This window comes from Sceloporus occidentalis, unplaced genomic scaffold (assembly GCF_023333645.1).
Source record: "Sceloporus occidentalis isolate IW3139 unplaced genomic scaffold, rSceOcc1.0.p SCAF_2, whole genome shotgun sequence".
In the NCBI taxonomy this organism is placed as follows: Eukaryota; Metazoa; Chordata; class Lepidosauria; order Squamata; family Phrynosomatidae; genus Sceloporus; species Sceloporus occidentalis.
The window spans coordinates 269,025,409-269,047,828 of record NW_028316982.1 but is presented as its reverse complement, the minus strand read 5'-3'; the positions used below and the strand labels follow the sequence as shown (position 1 = coordinate 269,047,828).

The following is a 22,420-nucleotide window of genomic DNA, read 5'->3' as shown; positions in this document are numbered from 1 at the left end:
TATACAGACTTAACTGATTTATGATACATAGGTCTGAGTAGTTTACTGTAAAATGCACATCTATCTCAAACAGATACGTAATTTGGAAACTGTATAATAGCATTATTCTATAATTCTATACATTTGGAATTTTTTAGGGATAGTTTTCTATTCCTATATCAGCTTTTAGTTTGTCTTCATGTAACAGAGAAGGGACTTGTTTAATGAGCAACAGTGTGGCGGGATAATCCTGCTCTTTCCAAGTTCCTAACACTTACACAGCACTGGTGCAGACAGATCCATGGCAAGGCTCATGTACATTGAAGATGCATTATCAGTATGTTATGTGATTTCTCACTTGGACCTGTTCACATCTGATAGTGCCAAGATAGCCCTAGCCAAAGAAGGTAGGAGTAGAGTCATACTCAGGCTTTCTGTTATTAGATCTGGTAATCCCCTTAGTAATTAGACACCCAGTAGAGTAAGCATGGGGAGCAATGTTTTCTCAAACATAGTCCAACTAACTTACATTATTGATAATAGACTGCAGATGAACAAGAGTATGAAAAATACAACATTTGTTTAATCTAAAGAACGCTTTGCTACAGCATGTTGCTATTGTGTCCCCAAAGATAAATAGCTTTAAACAAGAAGTGGGCATTTACAGATTGAGGGCCACCTTTATGCTCTAGGACCATCTGGGGCTACATAGACAACTGAAGAATCATAAAAATAAAAAACCCCAAAGTGCCTTGGAATCCACTTCTGGCCCTCAAAAATGAGTATTTTTTGATGTTAAAGAGTACAGAGAGGCAATCTGTTTAAAAATTAACTTGTTGAACCTGGAGTCCTTCAGGAGTAGCAAGTCCCCTTCTATTTTGGCTAGGAAAGGGTGGCTCTGAGGATTCTGGCAATGTCAAGGGCCATAAAACATCCTGGGGGGAAGTTGCTTGAAGCCCCAAGGTTGCATTTTTAATGTTTTTAATTGTACTGTTTTCAATGCTGAGAAGCTACTCTGTGAGTCCCAGACCTGGGAAAAGAGCGGGCTATAAATAATGATGATGATGATGATGATGATGATGATGATGATGATGATGATGATGTCCAGCCTTGCTTGAATAGATAGAACTGTCACTCTCACTCGCTAAGAGTTGTGATAGTTAGGTATGGAAGGCTCTCCCCAAAATGTCTCAATAGAAGTAGTAATACTAGGCATTATTACAGCACTGTTGAAAGCGCTTTCATCTATTACATTCAGTTCTCATATTAAGAATCACATGCTGTGGGAGTTTAGTATTAATATCCTAGCACTGCAGGTTGGGTGGGTTGGAGTTACTGAGAGTAAATGGCTCCCTGAAGGCTACATTATGAGTTAATAGTGGAAGTGAGATACAAACCTGGGCTTTTTTGATTCATAGCTCATTCTGATGTCCACTCTGCTTCATCAGTTCTTGGTGAAACATAGCTGTTCAGTGCTGTGGAATTATTTGTGAAGGATGTTTAATTTATCATCTGTGCATTTGTTTGCAGGCTCCATCGGGCCCAGTGTGCAATCAAACAGACTCAGGTAACTGTTCAGAAAATAGGAAGAGAGATTGAAGAGAAACTGAGGCTTACATCTACAAGCAAGGAGCTGGTAGGTTTGAGGGTTCTTGTGCTTTAGTCTCACTTTGGCAAATATCAGAAGTAAAGTTATGGGTTGTGTAAAGGCTCCTTCAGAAAACAAGCTCATACAAATGGGAAACTTTCAAAGCATGAATTGGATCTCATTTTAGAAATATGAGAAGATGTGAGGCTGCAAATTCAGTGCAGGCTCTACTTTCTACATGCCTTACTCCAGTACTGGTGAGAGAGACTTATTCAATGTTGTGATCTTTCAGCCATATGTCCTCTGTTAAACATCTGCTGTCAATCCAGGGTTTCTATATTTCTTTTTGTGGTCTCAATTAATACTTGAGGATGAAGTTCCTCTCTTGAATAATGTCCAAAGTTACAAACTGGTAACCAGTAACAGTTCAGGAATATCTATCGGAGTTTGGAAATATGAACAGGGAAAGAGATGGACTATGTTATGTTTGTAAAACAAAGATACTGAAACAACAGGTTTCCAAAAACTGGTCCCAGACACATTTTTTTTTTAAAAAAATAATAACACCTGATTTTTTTGAGGGGATAGACTTTGTTTTCTTCAGTGGTCCCCTCACTGCTGGGAATGATTGATCTGTAACGACACATTTCACAAGCAGAAGAAATCATTGGGCATCTTTATGCAATAATTGTGGTTATGTGGGCTTCCTCAAAATGTATCATTTTTGCATGTAACTCAAGCTCCTTTTCATTATTAAATGGAAATATTTATCTGGAAAGCCCAACATCTTGATGTATTCAATTAAATCTAAATTGCTGAGAAGGAGGAAAAGGGGCAAATTAATAGGCCTCCTAATGCTCCTGCCGTTATAAAGCATCAGCATTGGCTCTGTGGCAAAGGAGCAAAAAGTGGCTGCCAGGAAAAACAAACTCTAACAGATTGGGATTAATGAGCTACCAGTGGAAAGTGTAGTGAACCTTGTAATTGTTTGGGCTGAGTGTAATAGCTGAGCTCGCTGACACTCCAAGCTTTTGAGGATGAGCAAAATGCATGTAATGACTTCTTGGGCATAGAGACAAACATTTTAATTGTCAGTTTAGGCTTAGATTTTTATAGGTTTGGAATGAAGTAATGTATTGGCACCAAGTAGTGCTAAAAGCCAGACTTGGATTGCTTTAAAATGGGGACCAGTGTAACTGACTTAACTTGGAAACTTACACAGTATTGGCACATCCTGGCAGGTACCTAGAGCCTCGTATCGATCATTTAAAAAGTCAATCTTGATGGGTCATATTCTCTTTGTGCAATTGTTAGTGGCCCAGAGTGAGGATTCCTACATTTTATTTTGATGAGGTTCTCCAAGTTTTGAAAGGCTTGACATAAAGTGGAAAATTCAGGTCCTCCATAAAGTTGGCTGTAAATTGTGAGAAGCACCAGGAGTTGTTCTGCTGTCTCTGTGGCCAGCAGATTATTATATCATTGTGTGCCTGTTTCAGCACAGAACTAATTTTCTGCCTTTAGCATCAATATCTTGTGTTGAGGCAATAGCCAAGTTTTCTGTCTGGGGTTTGCATACAAGTTAGGAAAAGAGCGGAGATACTCAAATTCTCCCTTAAGTTCATTAATCACATATACAGTTTTTTAAACAAAACCTATATTATATTTTTATTTTAAAAAAACTCTTTCACAATGTTCACTTGAAGCAGAGTCTGTCATCTTAGTTGAGCTTATGAAGAACTTGGAATGGGAATATGACAAGCACTTACTTCTTAAAGATAGAAAATTTCGAAGCTGTGGGGAAAATGTCTTTCTTTGTGGGTTTTGAGGAGGAAAAAGGGGAAAATAAAAAAAATGGAGGGGGGAATTGATTGATTGATTGTTTGGATTTATATCCTGCCTTTCTCTCAAAATGCGATTTGTGGAAATGCAATCAGTACCCTTTACTAATTGAAAGGCCCCTTTTAAACTTTAGGAACATTGGTTTGACATAAAATGATCATGTTTAGTGTATTAAATATATAATTTATTCTGACAGTAATTTCAAATTGATTTAACTTTTTAAAGTAGTAATGTTTTGTTATACATGGAGTTACTAGGACCTGAATGGTACAAAACACTTGGAACTATGAGGAACCTCTTTTGGTTTTACCAGCTTATGAGGAACAGACAAAAATGCTATAAAAAGAGAAGATATCATCAACATTATTAAAACAAAGGACATTATTTTGTGTTATCTAGTCCTCCATAGGACTAGACATAAACAGATATAAAGGTCTCAGTCCCATAAGAACTGTGAAAAGGAAGGCAAGGCGAGGAATCACTATGATTTGATTTGCTGTATAGTCTTACAAAAATTCTTCCTGTTATGTAGTTTTTAGAGATAATTATAGGGAGGAAATATAAATATACATATAAATTATATAATAAATTATTTTATTTATTCTGAAAGAAATTTTTCCCTAACCCAATTGTTTTTTCAGTTTTTCCCAGGGGGAAAAGTGGGCTTCAGGAAAAAAAAGAAGGGAAACTGTTATTTTTATATGTATGTCTATTGGTTCTACAAGCAGAGAGAAAATCAACAGCTTTATTTCGAAAGAGATTGATGTACTGAAAAAGCCCTGCATGAGTTTAGAATGTAGGTGCAGTTGAAAACAAAACACCAGTGAAGCAAGGGATCTCATCTTGCTCTTGAATGCCTTGCCATTTGAAGTATGGATTGAGTAGCATTTTTTGCTTTTGGTGCTTCGAGTGCTGTTTGGTAGATGTCCTGGGATCTGCTGTATCCCATGGAGGGTTCTCGGCACAACCCTTTCAGTGACTTCATTACTATTTAAACACACACACACACACAGACTCCATTTAAAATATTTTATTATTATTATTTTAAGTACTTCTGTATCATCTCTCAGACCACAAGGATTCCCAAGGAGATGAACAGATACAAATATATTTTAAAAACTCATTTAAATACTCTTTAAAAACTCCTAAAAGCAATTTAAAAACAATCCTAGGACTAGCAGTTTCAAACACTGAATGCTATGTTTTGGCAGGCCACTGGAAGCATAAAAGAGATGGGTCCAGCCATCTTCTCTGGGGATCTCAAATTTCTGCCTAGTACATATGAGAGGGGGCAGTTTTCAGATATCTTGCCATTCCATCTCCTCGCCCGTCATATCTTACCTGCTATTGCACCCAGAAACCTGGTGGACATAACTGAGTCAGTGAATGAACATACTAAACCTCTGAAACAAGAGCAATATAACAGTATGAACTACAAGTTAGAATACTAGTAAGATACATATTAAAATATAGTTTAAAATGTAGAGCAACAGAACCTGTTAGAATAAAAAAAAATTTTAACTGCTGGAGAAAAATGTGGGCAACATATGGTCCTCCTTATGCTGTTCGGACTGCAGATCCCCTCACCTTACCTTTGACCATGCTAGCTAAGCTTGATGGAAATTGTAATCCAACAGTATCTGGAGTGCCTACGCTTCAACTACCCTTGAATTTGGGGCTAGACAAGCCTCAGTTATTGCCTCTGGGTACAGCCACCAACAGGGTATGCTCTTGAATTCCTGCCAAAGACACATCACATTGACAGGACAGACAGGAGAATTAAGCTGAGAACTTCCCAGGATGTTTCAGTAATGTGATTATTGAAAATACCCCTGATAGCTGCTCTGCTGCAGGAGTCTACAGTTCCCAGGCCATGATTTATTGCAGTTTAAATATGTTGGGGTTTTTTTCCATGGTACCATTGCATGAGAGGTTGTCTGCTTATAATGGATTGGCTATGATCTTTCAGTGAATCATGTTTTCTGAGGCTATCTGATTGTGCTCAGGCCTTTACGTGAATCAGAAGCATCAACATATTTACTGAACAGTTCTTTTTACACTTTTTGTATAGAAAAAGGAGAGTGAGTGTTTACAGTTGAAGATCTTGGTGCTACGAAATGAGCTAGAGAGGCAGAAAAAAGCCCTGGGCCGAGAGGTGGCCTTATTACATAAGGAACAAAGTACACTATTTGACAGAGGTAAGTGTCAATGACAGCAGTCTACCCATAACAGACAAGCAGGCGGTCATTGAGGGTTGAGAGATACAAGAGTAGCCCAGTCTGTTCTTGAGTGGTGAGATACTCCCACTCTGACCTTAGATCAGTAGATCCCTTACATCGGTCCTTTAAAGCATCCAGATCCTCTCTTCTAAGGTCTTCTAGTGTTTTATGAGCTCTGAAGAGGGAAGAGGTCCAGAAGCACAAGAACTTCGTAATTCAAATTACAAGAAAAGAGTTTCCACCCAAACATTAGGAAAAACTGTTTTACTATAACAGTTGTTCAAGAGTGGAATAGATTGCCCTGGTAGGTGGCATATGCTTTATTTTTGGAGGTCTTTGAACTGAGGCTGGATGGGCATCTTTCAGGAGTGCTATAGAGGGTGAGCAGATGGGCCAGGATAGCACGGGCTGAGCCTGTGCTATCCTGGCCCCAGTGCTCACCTGGGTTGTTCCCTGGGACCCCTGTTTACACACCGACACAGGACCAGGGCAGGCACACACTCCTTACCTTACTATGTATCACTCTGCCTAAGAAGACCCCACCCCCATCATCATGTCTGATGCTGAAATGTAGTACCTGACTGCACCCACATGGCCAGGCACCCCATTTCTGCATCAGATGCAGCAATGAGGAGTCTTCTCAGTCATAGTGATGCATGGGAAAGTAAGGAGCGCAGTGTGTGTGTGTGTGTGTGTGTGTGAGAGAGAGAGAGAGAGAGAACAGTCAGAGTTTGTCACAGTTTGCAGGAAACTGTGGCAAACCAAGGGCAAATTACCCTGGGGTATCAGCTGTTTATTCTGGGATCAGGCTGGATCCTCTAGATCTGTGTCTGGTCAGACAGGATCATGCCCAATTCTGCTCCCTGGATTTTGGCCTGCATCATCTTAATTAGATGATATGAAGCTGGGGGAACCTAGGCCTTTTGTCCTATGCAGACAACCCCTTAGTTGTGTATTCCTGCATGGTAGGAGGTTGGGTTAGAAGCCTTTGAGGTCTCTTCCAGATCTGTGATTTTAACGTTTGCAATGGTAGTGCAGTGATGAAAGATGCTCCATTGTGGAATATACCTTGGAGTCCTAAGTCCTTCCTTGATCGTGTTTCACAATATCCCATGTTGGTTTCCTATTTGAAACCCTCTATTGCTTGTAGAATAGAAACTGGCTTTCTAAAGACTGGTGTAAAAGTATCCTGTAGTGCCACATCTTTAGTGGTTACACCAACAGTAGTGTTGTGATGGCTGCCAGTATTTATAACCCAAGAAGAAAGGACAAGCACAAAATACATTCTCCTAAAATGTCTTTGATAGGAAATGTGTTTGAAGAGGAATATCAGCAGCTTGTGCTGGACAAAGAACCCCTGCAAGAGTTGAGGAAAGAATGCACTGCTAAGAGGTAAAAGAAGTCTCAGTCTTTCATTGATCTATTTGTAGCCACTGTCAGCTTGATTGGAATGACAAGTAACTTCTTCTCCCTTCAAATATACCAGAGCTATTTTGGGGGGAGGGATTTAAGACTGGTGGCATCCTTGGGCATCTGCCAGCACCCTTTGGTGATGCCAGTGCCAAGCAGTTTGATCTAGCTCACTTTTTAAATTTTCCACAATAGTAAGACCTGGTGCACTGTGGAAGAGTTAAGTTTGCTAGATACCCCTGTCACCCAGTTTCAACAGAACCCATTTACAAAGAAGGGAGCCAAACAGAGTATATTCTTCCAAGATTTCCAGAAAGCCAGTCCTAGAGGGTTCTGATTGCAACTCAGAACTGAGTATTATTATACAAAGGAAAAATGATATAGATTAAGAAGATGAAATCCATGATTAATGGTAATTTGGGGAGTGGGGCTGGTGAGTCTGCAGAGTCATAATTTCTTTTTCTGTTAGTTTTTTTCTTACACCCGAGCTATATATTGCTGGAAGGCTCCCATGTGAGTGACTGACAGGACTCCCATCAGTTGCTGCTACCTGTGACCTACACTGTCTTGTCAGGGATCTTCTCTAGCTTACTTGGTTCATGTTTGTTGTTCCTTATGCTGAGTCATCTCCCTGAAGACAATTTGTGGAGGGATTCAGAGATGTCTATTCCCCCTGGTCAGTCAAAAATCCCCCCAGGGATTGACACATTGGTTATGGTGTGAGCCACCACTATAAGCAGGTTCATCCTCCTGGATCAGTGTATTTTAAGCTAGCCTATGTGGAGGACCAACAGGGTTTTCTCCTCTAATGTGCCAGGGACCAGCACCATCTTTGTGCTTATTGGCTATAACTATTCCTTTCATGGAAATTCACCCCAGGCCAACAGCCAATAACTCACAGATCTGCACTGGTCCTCAGATCATCACTGAGCAGCACTGTCTTAATCGACTTCCAACAAGCATTGTATCTTGGATCTTCTAGGGTAACAGCTGTCATGAAGTTTTCATGTTACTTTTTTTCTATTCATCATGCCCAGTGTATTATATGGAGGAGGTGTGCTTCTTTTATTGAAGTTGGCTATCATTTTTCTCATGTTTTTAGTGCATTATATTCTACCACTATTGCTCTTAACTGCTACTTTCATAGGGAAGGAGTAATTTCTGGGAATAATAGGCAGTAAGGGTTCTTCATGAAGCCATCATTGAGTAATTAACTGTTTCAGTTTGTCTTTCTTTTCCAGAGAGCAGTTCTTGAAGACAAATGCACAGCTGACCATCAGATGTAGGCAATTACTTTCAGAGCTTTCCTATATTTACCCTATTGATATGGTAAGTTTCCAGTTTTTTAGCCACACCAGTTCCAGGAGCATTACTCAGGATGCTGCTGTCGTTTAAGGCAACATATTAAATGTTTGTTCTGAATGTCAAGTTAACCATTAAAAAGCAAAAAGGCAGGTGTCCATAGTTTAGTGTTAGGGTATACATTTTTGCATGTGTGATACTCCAGGTTCAGCTCCTGGCATTTCCACTTAAAAGATCTTGGATAACAGGGCTGGGAAGGTGCACTGCTTGAGGTGATGAGAAGCTGCTGCCAGTCCAAGTAGGCAGGAGTTCATTTTGATGATCATAGATTGAAACATGGGTCTATCTAGCCCATCACATTGTCAGGGACAAGGCACACTGGAATCACCCTTTGTTTAGTTCTATCATACATCAGTCGGTTTATAGTGGTAGTGTCCTTTTAAAGATTGGACTCTATACTTTTTATTTTGTTGAAACAATAGAGGTTGGCCAGGCATTCCTTCACTGCTGTTGATCCTCAAGAGCAGAGGTATTAACCCTTTAGGCAAGGGAAAAGTTTGCAGCTCGATCTCTAAAGCAGTGAACAGAGCAGGCGAATTGCAGAGCAGCAATTTGCTGTCAAAATGGAACATGACTTTTGATTTCTTCTGGCTAACTTTGCCATTAAACATTTAGGACATATGCTCAAAGACCTGTCTGCTTCCATTATATGTTAATTTTTGATCCTGTTGTTTATGACTTTATTTTTTATTCTGAAATGGGCTGTGATCCAACCTCCCTTTCTGCTTTTAAATCCACAGAATGATCAAAAGGATTATTTTATTTGTGGAGTCAAGTTGCCCAATTCTGAAGACTTTCAAGGTAATTGGGCCTTTAACCTGCTCATTTTTAGTATCTAATTGCAGCATGTAGACATCCTAACATAGTAACCCAAACACCAGAATCAGTTGAAAGAGTGCTGATGTTTTTCATGAAGAATTTTTTCATGAAGAATTTGAAAGAGAAAGCAAACAACTTTACAATGAAATACTTTATGTTTCATTGCTATAATTGGTTTATTTTTTGCACATCTACTGGTGCTACTAGGTTGCAGTATTTCCTACAGATCCATGTGTACATATGTGAAGTCGAAGATGCCAGCCACAGATGCTGGTGAAACGTCAGGAAGAAAATTTTCTAGAACATGGCCACATAGGCCGAAAAATCCACAAAAAACCATGTGTACATACCTTGTTAATAATGACCTCAAAGGAAAAGATAAAGCACTATTCAGAAACTTCCTGGTCACCAACAAATCATTTTTGTTCCACATGTAATAGAGATTGTTTCTGTCTGGTTAAATTCTTAGTTGGCAATGGGCCTTGCCATATCCACATTATCATTTTGGAACTAAATATTGCTTCAAGTAGGCAAAGAATTTATATGTCTTTAATTTCTAATTACTAATTACCCCATGTATACGTCGAGGACGTGTTTTGGGGCCAGCATTATAGATTTTAATATGGACCGTGGATAGGTTGAGGGTAAAACCTAGGGGCATATTACAAAGGATGTGAAAGATAAAGCAAAGGAAAACAATGCCAAATAATTTACAAAATTCCCACAGGAATAACTATTTATGTTTATGCTAAAAGCTAGATGGATGAGAGAATAGAGGGGATTGGTGCTTTCACGACAGATTATACTCTTGCTTTTCACCAGGGGATGGTTTCTTTTTTCTTTATAAGAGTTCAAATACAGGACTTACATTGATACATGGATAAGTCGACTCAGTTTTTTTGGGTCAGTTTTTTCAATAAAATGTCTAGACTTATACATGAGTATATAAATTATTATTTTTTTATATGTGGGCACAGGGTGTGGGGGATGGTTTGTTCCTTCACTCTTCCTAGAATGACCAGTCTTGGTAGGTATCAGCCTCTCAGTTTCAAGACGACTGAAGGAGCAATCCACAACTACTGGGACATACCCAAGCTGCACACCATAAGAATGAGAGTGGCTACTTGTGTTATGAAATACTGTTTGTAAGATAGTGCAGCCAAAAGCCGCTTTCCCTGACTTAAACTTATCTGCTGAACATTGCTTCAAGTAGGCAAAGAATGTATATGTCTTTAAGTCTTCTTTACACCTTTGCAACTGTGAGAGAGAACAGGATTACAGTTTCATTAAACAAAGACCTGAGAGTCAGGAAAATGTAGTCCATAGGTTAGAGAATAGAAAAGTTTCCTTTCTGTATTACTGCTCCCAGAATCATCCATTGCTATGGCCATTGTCTAGATGGCGGATTCTTAGAATTCTAGTCCAAAAATATTCGTTCCAGTCTCTGCCTCAGATATTCAAAATCCCATTTCTTTTTTTATTAACAATTCAATAAAACATGTATCATACAAACACAAACACAAAACAATTATACAAACCACATCTAAACTTCCTGAGCTACAAAATGATTCTCAGAAAACCCTATTTTCTAATCATAAACTCTCAACATTGTCTAACTCTTTTCTCATTTCTATCAACCACTGGAGCACCCTTGAACCCTTTGCAGTCCTTTTTGCAGGCATAACTAACTGCTTTCTCTTGGGCCAGTCCCAGTGCCAGATGTATGTTTGTTTTTGAGGGGAAGTCCTTGGCAGTCCACACCATTTGCCCATTCTGTGCTCCACTAGTCAAAACCAGCCACCAAACTACCATGTGATGTTCCTTTTTTCAGATAGCTGGCTTTTTAAAATGTTCTGACTGCTAAGAGAGTGAGATGCTAAAATACAAGAAGGTGTACTGTAGCTATTTAAATAGGCTTCTTAGGTATAAATCATAGAATCATAGAGTTGGAAGAGACCCCAAGGGCCATCCAGTCCAACCCCCTGTCATGCAGGAACTCACAATCAAAGCATACCTGACAGATGGCCATCCAGCCACCTTTTAAAGACCTCCAAAGAAGGAGACTCCACCACACTCGGAGGGAGTGTGTTCTACTGTCGAACAGCCCTTACTGTCAAGAAGTTCCTCCTAATGTTGAGGTGGAATCTTTTTTCCTGCACTTTGCATCCATTGTTCTGTGCCCTGTTCTCTGGAGCAGCGGAAAGCAAGCTTGTTCCCTCCTCAATATGACATCCCTTTAAATATTTGAACAGGGCTATCATCTTTGTGAATAAGGGCCCAAACAGACAGGCCAAAATAAAGCTGTTTCAGGTCACGCTTTTAAATGATACACACCTTAAGAGGTCTGAAGCTGCAGCAAAGCTGTGCTCCAGGCCTTAGGACTGGAGCATGGCTTTGACATGGCTTCCGGACTCTTAGGGTGCATGCATCGTTTAAAAGCATACCTCCAAAGTGACCTGAAGCAGCTTTATTTTAGCCTGTCTGTTTGGGCCGTTAGTTACTATTCTTTGTCTAAAAGTCCTGACACACCACTCCCTTTGTGTCAGCTAGATCTGACCTACTTCAGCAACCTGCTGTTGCTGTTCTGAGAATGCCAATAAAGTGAAGGCTGTTTTTGGTAGACGTCTCCCAGAATTAGCTAGCTGCTCCTCAGTACACCTGAAAACCAAATGAAGAAAACACCAGATTGGGCTCCAAGAGTGGCTTTCATCTTATTTTCTTAGAAGTTAAAGCAGACAAGTTGTGGAAAATTAGATTTGAGCAGGGGAAGATGGAGTTAATTCATAACAGCAGAATACTTTGCTGTAATGAAATACATATTTTTGCTTCCCGACCCACCTCCGCCCTGCCCCCCTTCTTACAGCAAGATATTTTTTTAAAAAAAAATAGTTTTCCAGTTACAGTGTCTTGTCTCCTGTTACCAAAAACTTGGCACAAATTCATGGAAGTCGGGTGTGACGGGCTCTGCTTTTCCATGATTGAAAGCTTTCTCCAGAATCGTACTTATTTTTTTCCTTACACAAAATCCCAAATATATCAAAGATGAGAACATCTGTTAGTCAAACTCGTTAGCTCATGTGCCCTAATGGGAAAGAGCAGGAGAAAAGAGTGATAGCAGGAGAGATATGATCAAAGGGAGATGGACCGGGAAAAGTGTGTGTTAAAGGAAGCAGTTCCCCCAGAGGAATTCAGATGCATAAGATCGGGCAAGAGTGAAGGGCTGTTAGAACCCATTGGTTAGGCTGAGATATCAGTGAATTTTCCACTTGGCCAGAGATGTGTTGCAAAGCATGGTATAGGACTGTGATGGCAAACCTATGGCAAGCGTGCTGGAGATGGCATGCCATGCCATTTCTCCCAGCACACGATGGGGAGAAGAGGAGGAAGAGGGCCTGGAGTGCCTGTTCCTCCTCTTTCCCAACCTTCCCCGGCCTCCAGTTGCCTCTCCAGAGGCAGCTGGAGCCAGGGAATGACACGGAAGGAGGAAGAGGCATGCACCTTTTCCTCCTCTTTTCCAACCCTTTCCAGTCTCCAGTTCCCTCTCCAGAGGCAGCTGGAGCCCAGGGATGGCACGGGGGGGGGGGGGGGGAGGAGAAAAAAATGTGCACCTGTTCCTCATCTTCCTCCCCCCCCATCCCCAGGCAGGCAGGGAAGAAGTCCCACTCAGGAAGTCCCACCCATGGAGAGCAGAGGTCCCACCGCCAGGTAACACCTGGTGCCAGAACACATTTTAATTTGGACACTTTACCCCTAAATTCGCCATACCTGATATAGAAAAAGGCTAGATTTTGTGGTCCCTGATGTAGAATCAATAGAAAAAATCAAAGGCTCAGATATAGGATGGGGACACCTGGCATGATAACAGGACATGCAAAAGCGATCTGGGAATCTTAGTAGACCACAAGCTGAACATGAATCAACAATATGATGCATCAGTTTAAAAAGCCAATATAATCCAAGGCTGCATAAATAAGACTGTAGTGTCTAGACTGAGGAAAGTAATAGTGCCGCTCTATTCTGCATGGTCAGACCACACCTGGAATACCGTGTACAGTTCAGGGCACCATAATTCAAGACGGATATTGAGAAGCTGGAATGGCTCCAAAGGAAGGTGACCAAAATGGTGAAAGGTTTGGAAACAATAAAGCTCTAAGAGGAATGGTTTAGGGAGCTGGGTATGTTAAGCCCTGAGAAGAGAAGGTTAAGAGGTGATATGATATCCCTGTTTAAATATTTGGAGGGATGTCACATTGGGGATGGAGCAGGCTTGTTTTGTGCTGCTCCAGAGAACAGGACCCAGAACAATGGCTGCAAGCTGCAGGAAAAGATATTCCATCTCAATATTAGGAAGAACTTCTTGACAGTAAGAGCTGTTCAACAGTGGAAGGCACTCCCTTGGAGAATGCTAGTGTCTCCTTCTTTGGAGGTTTGTAAGCAGAGGCTGGATGGCCATCTGTTGTGTTTTGATTGTATATTCATGCATGACTGAAAGAAGTTGGATGGCCTTTGAGTTCTCTTCCAACCCTATGATTAAGTATGGAAAGGGACACCATCCCAAATCTTTCAGCTTAGTTTTATCCTGCAGGTGAATTCTTCTGTGCTGTTAATTGATGCAATCCATGTTGTTGTTGTTGTTGTTGTTGTTGTTGTTTTTAAAAAAGTCAAATGAAGTGAAGAATATTAAAACTAGCTGATCCAGGGCACAGTAGTGAACTCCTTTTAGGACTTTAATTGGGTGATGTAACTCTGAATGGTGTCTTTGTTCTTCCTTGTAGCAAAAGATGATGGCAGCACTGCAGTCGCTCTGGGTTATACTGCTCACTTGGTCTCCATGATTTCCTTCTTCCTGCAAGTGCCACTCAGGTATCCCATTAATCACAAGGGCTCCAGGTCTGCAATCAAAGATAACATTAATGACAAACTGACAGAGAAAGAGAGAGAGTAAGTGTGTGTTTCTATCTCTTAGGTGTGGGGAGACTGTAAATTCTCCACTAAAGACTGAGAAATTTCTTTTTTACATGTCATCCAATGTATACTTCATAATTTCTGTCAGAGGTTCCTGCTAGAGTATCACTTTTGCTCTTGTCTCCTTTGAGGTATGGAGATTAAATATTTGCATTAATGTTTGGTGCAGCTGGATGCATCATGCTGAAAACATATTTGAAGTAGATTTTTGAAAATTGTAAAATTGATGTTTACAAAATATGTTCAGTTTGGATGTCTGAATTATTTTGGTTGCATTCAAGCAATGTCTGACTTGCCCTAGGATCCCTAAATTTAAAAAACAAAACTGTAATCCTCTGGGTTCCAGTCCCAGAATTCGAGTAGAGAGAAAATACTTCAGTGTAGTTATTTAATGGAAGAAGGGCAGGGTGCAAATTAGATGTTAACCATAACCCATGCTGACTTTTTAGTCAATCCAGTGCAAAATACTATCATATGAAACTGACTAATATATAGCCTTAAAAGTGAGGATGGTTGCAAATTGCATAATGCTTCTAATCCTGTTTCCAAAATTGCCTGACTATCTGAAATTAAGGTACTTTATCTGAAGCTATAGAATATTAAGCATTCAGTCGGTGGCAGATCATACATACCCAGAGCAAGGAGAGAAACTTAAATGAAAAATTCTTGAGATAAGATTATGGGGTAAAACAGACCGACACAATACGCTGGCTTGGGGGTTGTGTGGAGGCGGGCCTCTAATAATAATAATAAATAAAATTTTTATTTCTATCCCGCTTTTTGCCAGGCAATCAAAGCGGCGTACAACAGGTTAAAATACATCCATATATACATAATACCCCCCCTTAAAACTAGATTAAACAATGTAAGATTAAACATTTTAGACGATGCACACCCCGACACCATCCCAGCAGGCCACATTTTGGTGCTCCTGCGGCGTAGCGTTCATATGCAGCACGCAGGAAGAGCACTTAAGAGCTGCTGCCATAGCCGAAAAATCGCCCTTTTGCCACTTCTTGGTTGTGCCGAAAAAATGCTGTCTTGGGGCTGCAGCGTGCAGCTGCTGCAGCCCCCATCTAGTGCTCAAAGGGATGGGAGCAAGCCACCCCTATACGACCATCTGTTTCAGCCCTAAATATCTTTACAAATCATCCAAATGTCTTTCCAAATCATCTAACTTGGGATCTTAACCGGACACTATACTGTTATGACTAGCTATTGTTCATATCAAACCCAGTCTGTTAAAAGTGCCACAAGACTACTTTTTCTTCACTGTTTTTGTATTGAATGGTGAAGAGGCAGCTATAATTGGGTTCTGAATAATCATTCTAAGTGGCATGGTGTGCCATTTCCTAAAGATAAAATACCTACAGTTTGACAGATATCTTGGGCAGTTTAGCAAGCTTGGTTATTAAAGTAGCATAGAGTCTGCAGTGTAGGTCTTTCACTTACAAAGCTCCCTAACTTTATTGACAGAATATGGTATAAATTACTGTGTGCTACTGGTCTCCATGCAACTCACTTGGATCTTAAGCAGAAGTTTAAGATTCCTTAATGGGTAATTCATGATAAAGTTAACCGCAAGCCTAACTTCATTTTTATATTGTATTAAAAATATATTGTTGATGTAATATTACAAGGCTAATTTATTTCATAAATTTCTAAACCTCTTTTTGTTCTTGGGAATGTTTGTCTCAAGGGGAAAAATAGTTTTCAGCAAATGTGTGTGCGGATGTATTTCTGCCATATTTTCTTCTAATAGCTCCTATAAAATATATAAAGTTTAGGGACATGCCTTGGCTATGAATTGATTGTGGCCAACCAGAACGCACAAAAAACATCATGCAAACCTTTATTGGCTAAAACTTCACTGGCTTCTTCATCAGGCAAAATATGTTTAAAAATCTTACAAAAGAAAATTGATAATGTATTTTGTGCATTTTGGTTGGCCAATAAAAATATCGCCCTTTTGTGGATTGTGGGTTTTATTTTTTATTTTTTTCTGCATAGCCAACACGGCTCCCCTGAATATGTTTTCTGGATTTGAAGATACCAAATTTTGCTGCAACAGGGAAATCCCAAATAAGTGGGAGCTAAGGTCTGAGACTTGACTCTTGGAGGTTTCTGCCTCCAACAAACGTAAAAAAAATTATTTGGACTATGATTAGCAGGGTTTACCTATACAGCATCCAAAAGTTTCCCTGGATGTAATAGTTCAGAGACTTATTGGGAAATGTAGTGTTCTCTGCCTAAGAAAGGGGCTGTGGCTGAAACACTCTGGAGCCCACAAAGGGCTAATTTACTGCTATTAATGGAGTTTAAATTCTCCTGGCAAAGAGGGGAGTGCCCCCTGCCTGCATTGAGATCTCTCCAAACTATCTGAATACAACGGGGGGGGGGGGGATCTGATACAAAATGTTAGCCTGTGACAGTTACCAAGTTTTCTTTTCCTGTATGATTTTTAAACATCTTTTCCCTGATGAAGAATCCAGTGGAGCTTTGAAAGCTTACATAATATATTTTGTGCATTTTGGTTGGCCAATAAAGATATAGTTCTTTTGTGAGGCATTAGTGACATCTTTCTTTATCACTTAAAAGTACAATAGGCCAGGATGACACAGGAAGGAAATTCCAACACATCCCTTGCCCAGGAACAAGACATGTTTCACTGAAGATAATGGTAATTCATTCCCTTGCAAATCATGGAATTAAGGCTTTTTTTTAGCAGTAGGGGAAGTCTAAATTTCTAAAAATGATTTCCAGAGCCCTTTCTTTGCAGCAGTGATTTTGGGAATTGGTCGTTACTTTTCAATGTGTCAAGGACTGGCACCATATTTGTACCCGTTGGCTACAGTTGTTGCTTTCTTTTCTGGAAATGCTAAAGGAAACAGTGGCCAATGGCACCAAGCCAGGGACCATCACTTCAAATACCATTGCTTTAGAGCAGTGATTCCCAAAGTGGGTAGTACACTCTCCCTGGGGGCGGTGGAAAGATCCAGGGGCCAGTGAAGGAAAAGGTGGCAACAGGTGGGACTTTTCAGTCAAAGCATTCGTGAGCAAGAAAAACTGAATCAGTGGCTTTTAGGACTATGGTGGGCATGAGGGCTGCATGAAACATCTTTTCAGGGTCCCTTAAAACCACCACGAAGCCTTGCTGATTGCTTCGTGTGTTGATGTTGCCTGTTCATTGCCTGCCCATACCAGCTCGTTCCCTTAGCCACATATTTTGCTAGTAGTGGTGGTGGTAGTTGAGAAACTCTTGCAAGGCTTGGGCACAGGATATCACTTCTGTGGTCCAGAGCAGCTCTATTTGGGGACTGACAGACTGAAGCAATGAGTTAGAGCACGTGGTGGCAGCGGAGAAGCAGCGGCAAAAAATGCGCTTTCGGATTTGGGACCATGCCTAAGCTTTGTGAGGTTTGCAGGGACTTTGCTAGCAGGGTGGATCTGTGCTGCTGCTCCTGCTTTCTTTCATTGGACAGGCTGAGAGAGAAGGTAGCAGAAAAAACAATTTTTGTCTTGGGGCTGGGACACTTGATGCTGTGTGGAAGGCATGTCTCTGGAGAAGGAGGGTAAGAGTATTTGGGGTCAATTTTTGGAAAGTGTCCTTTGACTTGGAGCAACTCTTGTAGTTAAAATATCTCCCTTTCCTCATCCATACCAGTCTCCAGTCCAGAGGATGTGACCTCTGTAAACCCACTCTGTAACCATCTGCAGCTCGATGAGGAAGGATTGAGAGTCCTTCCTTATTGGGAAGAAGCTTTTCCCTTCTGCACCTGGTCACTTTGGGAGCAGCAGCTGGGTAGCTGGCTGAGCAGTGACTGAGAGGCCTCTTGGTTGAAAGGCCAGCATAAGTGTGAGGCTTCTCAATCACTGCTCAGCCAGCTCCTGAGTTGCTGCTCCCAACGTGACTGGATGCAAAGGAAGCAGCGACAGAGATGGGTTGTTTTGAATTTTCAGTAGAATAATAGAGCTAACATCAAGAAGTATGCATTGCCAGGGGGGATTACTACTTTAGAGAATATGCCTAGCACCCAAACTGCCATCTGAGGTGCTGATGAGTTGAATGATCAAGGCTACTAACTTTGGAGGTTTTTGGGACACCTGTATATCCTAGCCTACATAAAAAGATCTCAGGTTACTGACATACATGTCAAATCTATACAAAAAATTAAAACAATTTCAAACAGTAAAATACTTTAAATATACAGTTGGCCCTCTGATTTGTGGGGGATCCGTTCCTCCACCCTCTGTGAAATGGAGATATTCAAGCCCCATAGTCTTGAATGGGGCATGTGCCTGCAAGCATGTGCAGGGCGTGCGCCGCAGGGGCGCACCCCATTGAAATTAACGGATGTCAACTCTCTGTTGTTGTTGTTATTATTATTATTTATTCAAGACCTTGGATCTCAAGTCAGCGAGAACATAGGGTCAACTGTACTCAAGCTTGTAAAGTATGATTAACATATTAAACTAGGTTTAAAATACAGTGTGTCTGTGCCATACGTGACCTTCAGTTTACACTGAAGCCATGCAACAAAAGGATGAATGGCGCGTGCACTCTGCTGCACTGCAAGCACAAGCCCCATTATATTGAATGGGGCTTGAGCATACGTGCTTTTCGCCTTATGTGGGGAGGAGGTCTGGAATGGATCCCCCACATAAAGTACTGTAAGGGACCACTGTACTAAAACAGTTGTTAACACTGTATACATTACCATTTTGAGATAAATCAATGAGGCCCAATATTTTGATGATCTGCCATGTTTTTACTTGGCACCCAAATGAAACCAGCATTGGTGTCAATCGGACTTCCAAGGCCTCCTTTTCACTTTGAGACAAAGTGGTGTCTCCCCACCACTTGTATCTTTTGGGAATTTTTGAAATAAAATAGCACATTTTAAATGCTGGGAAAGGCAGTGCTTAAATTAACAGGAGCATAATGCTGTTTCCCCTCCCTTGTTCAGTTGGGATTCAATCCACAAAGCTTTCATAAGTCACACAGTCTTCCATTCAATAATGTTATTACTCTGGATTTGAAATCAATAGCAGATAACATCCAAGAGCCATACTTCTTCCTACATGTTCTCTGTTTTTATGTGTCACACATTTTCCTCTTTTTACAGCACTACTAGAACTAGACTTTGTCTGAAATTCTTCTTCCACTCACTGTCCATACTGTCTAAATAGCTCATAATTACCACAATTCTTCCTTTGTGGGATGGAGGAAAGATCCCTTGGGTTCTTAGCAGATTCCAGTTGCTACTACCGGTATATAGCTTACTGTGGCTGGTTTGCCAGTGTGGGTGATACATGCAGTACTAATGACTAGCCGTGCCAACCCCAGATTAGACACTGCAGTGCTAATGTTAGTTAGAGGACATGAACCTATCTTTGAATATTAAGCCTGGTTGCTGCTTCCACCTGTTCCCTCCCAGAGTCATTGGCCAGGGGCAGTGGGAAATGAAAAATGAATACTGACAGCCATAGAGTAGAAGTAATTTGGGTTTTAGAATAGTGACTGTTCTGTTCTCCATGTTCAGTGCTGTCTAGTGGACATCTGAATTATTTTCATACCTGAAACTGAGAAAGTTTGTCCGTCCATAGATTGGATGTAAATTTGATCTCTTTGAAGCTGCCTGGAATAACCAGCTGCTAAGTAAAAAGGGAATATTGTCTGTGCAGGAGTTGTTTTATAATGGATTAAGGCATGTGAAATAACTAACATTTCAGCAACTGAGATTATGCTCTATTGTGTTTCTAGAGCTATTCAAAGTTTCATGGTTTTAAGAAGTGAAGCTTTATATAGCAAATAATCTTTGTCGTGTTACCTTTTATGCAGTATTTCTCAATCTGGGATGTATTTTGTCAGCTTTGAGGATCTCAGCTAGGCTTGCCATATCCCGCCTGGGGGCGGGACTTTCCCGGTTTGGGGCGGGTCCGCACGGTCCCGCCCCGGTTTGCCCCCGCCCCCGGGCAGGATGTGGCAAGCTGAGGGAGGTTTTCAGTCGCCGCTTGGGCCTCCGCTCCCCGCCGCAATCGCGGCGAGGCCGGAGGCCCAGGCGGCGACTGAAAGCCTCCTTAAGGCGGAGGCTTTCCCGCGCCGCTTGGGCCTCCGCTCCCCGCCGCGATCGCGGCGAGGCCGGGGGCCCAGGCGGCGACTGAAAGCCTCCTTAAGGCGGAGGCTTTCCCACGCTGCTTGGGCCTCCACTCCCCGCCGCGATCGCGGCGAGGCCGGGGGCCCAGGCGGCGACTGAAAGCCTCCTTAAGGCGGAGGCTTTCCCACGCCGCTTGGGCCTCCGCTCCCCGCCGCGATTGCGGCGAGGCCGGGGCCCAGGCCCTGAGGGAATCCTTCACTCAGGGAGGCTTTGCCTCCCTGCCTGGGCCCTGGGCCTTGCTGCGATCGCGGCGGGGGCGGAGCCCACGCGGCGAGGGAAAATGTAGGACAAAAATTTCAAATGTAGGACACATGTTTGTGTGTCCTACATTTGAAATTTTTGTCCTACATTTTTCCCGGTTTCGAGGTCCGGAGGTATGGCAACCCTAATCTCAGCTGCACTTCCAAGTCATACGTTGCATCATCTCTTCAATGCATCTGAATATTTTAACATGGCTGTTCTGTATCACATGCTGTCTCTATTTCTGTGATCCTCATAACACCTTTTTCTTCATATACCACTCAGGTCTTAGCATTTTTTAACAACAAATACTCAATCTGTAGGGAGAGGCGGTATACACACACGCACATACATATATCATTATTATTATTATTATTGTTATTATATTTTGAGAAAATGGGGAGGCTAAACTTTGTAAAACGTGTGTGGTGGCATTTATATAATCTAAAAGCAGTGGCCAAGCGGTTCTTTTTTATCTGTGAGCTGCCTTTGGCTCCTCTGGGAGAAAGGCCGTCTACAAATGGAATAAATAAATAAACTAAATAAATAATGAACAGGGCTCTGACTATCTTTCTTTCTTACCAGGTGATTTGATGTAGCATAAAAGTATCACGGAGCACAACTTTGTAGAAAAGGGGTTTTGAAACTGTGGAGTTTCCTGTCAGTACAAGCTGCTTCAAGTTACTCTGAGTTCATTCTGGGAGAAGTTTTGGAAACCCAACTCTTCTATTTAATTAAGGAAACTGTAAAATAACAATACACTTGGCGATGGTAATGGAAGTGTTCTTTCAGTAGTTCTGAAATCCCTTGAGAGCAAAATACTATACCTCAGCAAAACCACGCTGAAGGGCACATATAATATATCAAACCAAAAATAATGTGTCTGTGGCCTACTTAACCCCAGTTTGTAAAATTCTTCTGTAATCTAAGCAATCACTCACAGTATCAGTACTACTAATCAGGAATTATAGCCATTTTCAAGTGAGTCCAAATTTGGTACTTAAGTAGTTTTAACCCTCATGACCTTCCAAGGATTAGGTATTTCAGTTATATCCGGTCTCTTGTAGACTTGAAATGAGCCCCAGCTTTCCCAGGCTTCGTGGGTAATTAGGTCAATTGGCTGAGGCCCCAGAATTGGACCACTCTGTAATTGGTATAATTCAAGTGTGTGCAAGTGTATATTCTTTTTAAATATTGGCTTTTCATTTATTGCTGAAGTGTTGGCTCCCCTTATTAGAAGAGTCTAACTAGTGCTGCACTTAAGAATCATAAAAATAACTTGTGAAAAATAGTTTTAAGTTATATATGCAGCCCAATTTCTCTTCATTCAAGAGCAGATGAAAAGGTCTACTTTGTTGGTGGCAGTGACTCACCTCCAAGGTTTGATTGTGGACCACATCTTCGTACAACACACTGGTTTTGTTTGCGGGGGGGGGGGGTGAGGCACAATTAAGGTCCAAAACACACAGCAGAAATAATCCAGTTTGAGACTGCTTTAACTGCCTTGGTTCAGTTCTAGGAAATCTTGGGATTTGTAGTTTATTGTGACATGGGGGCTCTCTGACAGAGAAGGCTAAATTTCTTACAAAACTACAGTTCCCAGATCCCTAGGTTTGGGCCAAGGCAGTTAAAGCGGTCTCAAACTGGTTTATTTCTGCAGTGTGTTTTGGACCTAAGTTGCCTTTCCATACCAGCAGCAACATCACCAAGGAGGCCCTATTAGGACTTTTGGCAGTGCAGGCCCTATTAGATGATGGTATAACTTAAACATTTCCCTTGAAAGATTTGAAGTCACAGACGCGATGATACAAGAGAGATGCTTCTTTACATCACACGGCCGT

At 41.3% G+C, this 22,420-nt stretch overlaps 1 protein-coding gene across 1 annotated transcript in view; it reads left to right on the top strand.

The window, feature by feature from the left end:
• The window catches only part of UVRAG (UV radiation resistance associated), a 120,524-nt gene that overhangs the window by 50,823 nt on the left and 47,281 nt on the right, over positions 1 to 22,420 (top strand). The window contains exons 7-12 of the mRNA XM_089513015.1: positions 1,510 to 1,615; positions 5,478 to 5,604; positions 6,933 to 7,017; positions 8,277 to 8,364; positions 9,138 to 9,198; positions 13,992 to 14,157. Coding sequence (XP_089369141.1) covers positions 1,510 to 1,615; positions 5,478 to 5,604; positions 6,933 to 7,017; positions 8,277 to 8,364; positions 9,138 to 9,198; positions 13,992 to 14,157 — 633 coding nt within the window. The remainder of the gene's footprint in view (positions 1 to 1,509; positions 1,616 to 5,477; positions 5,605 to 6,932; positions 7,018 to 8,276; positions 8,365 to 9,137; positions 9,199 to 13,991; positions 14,158 to 22,420) is intronic.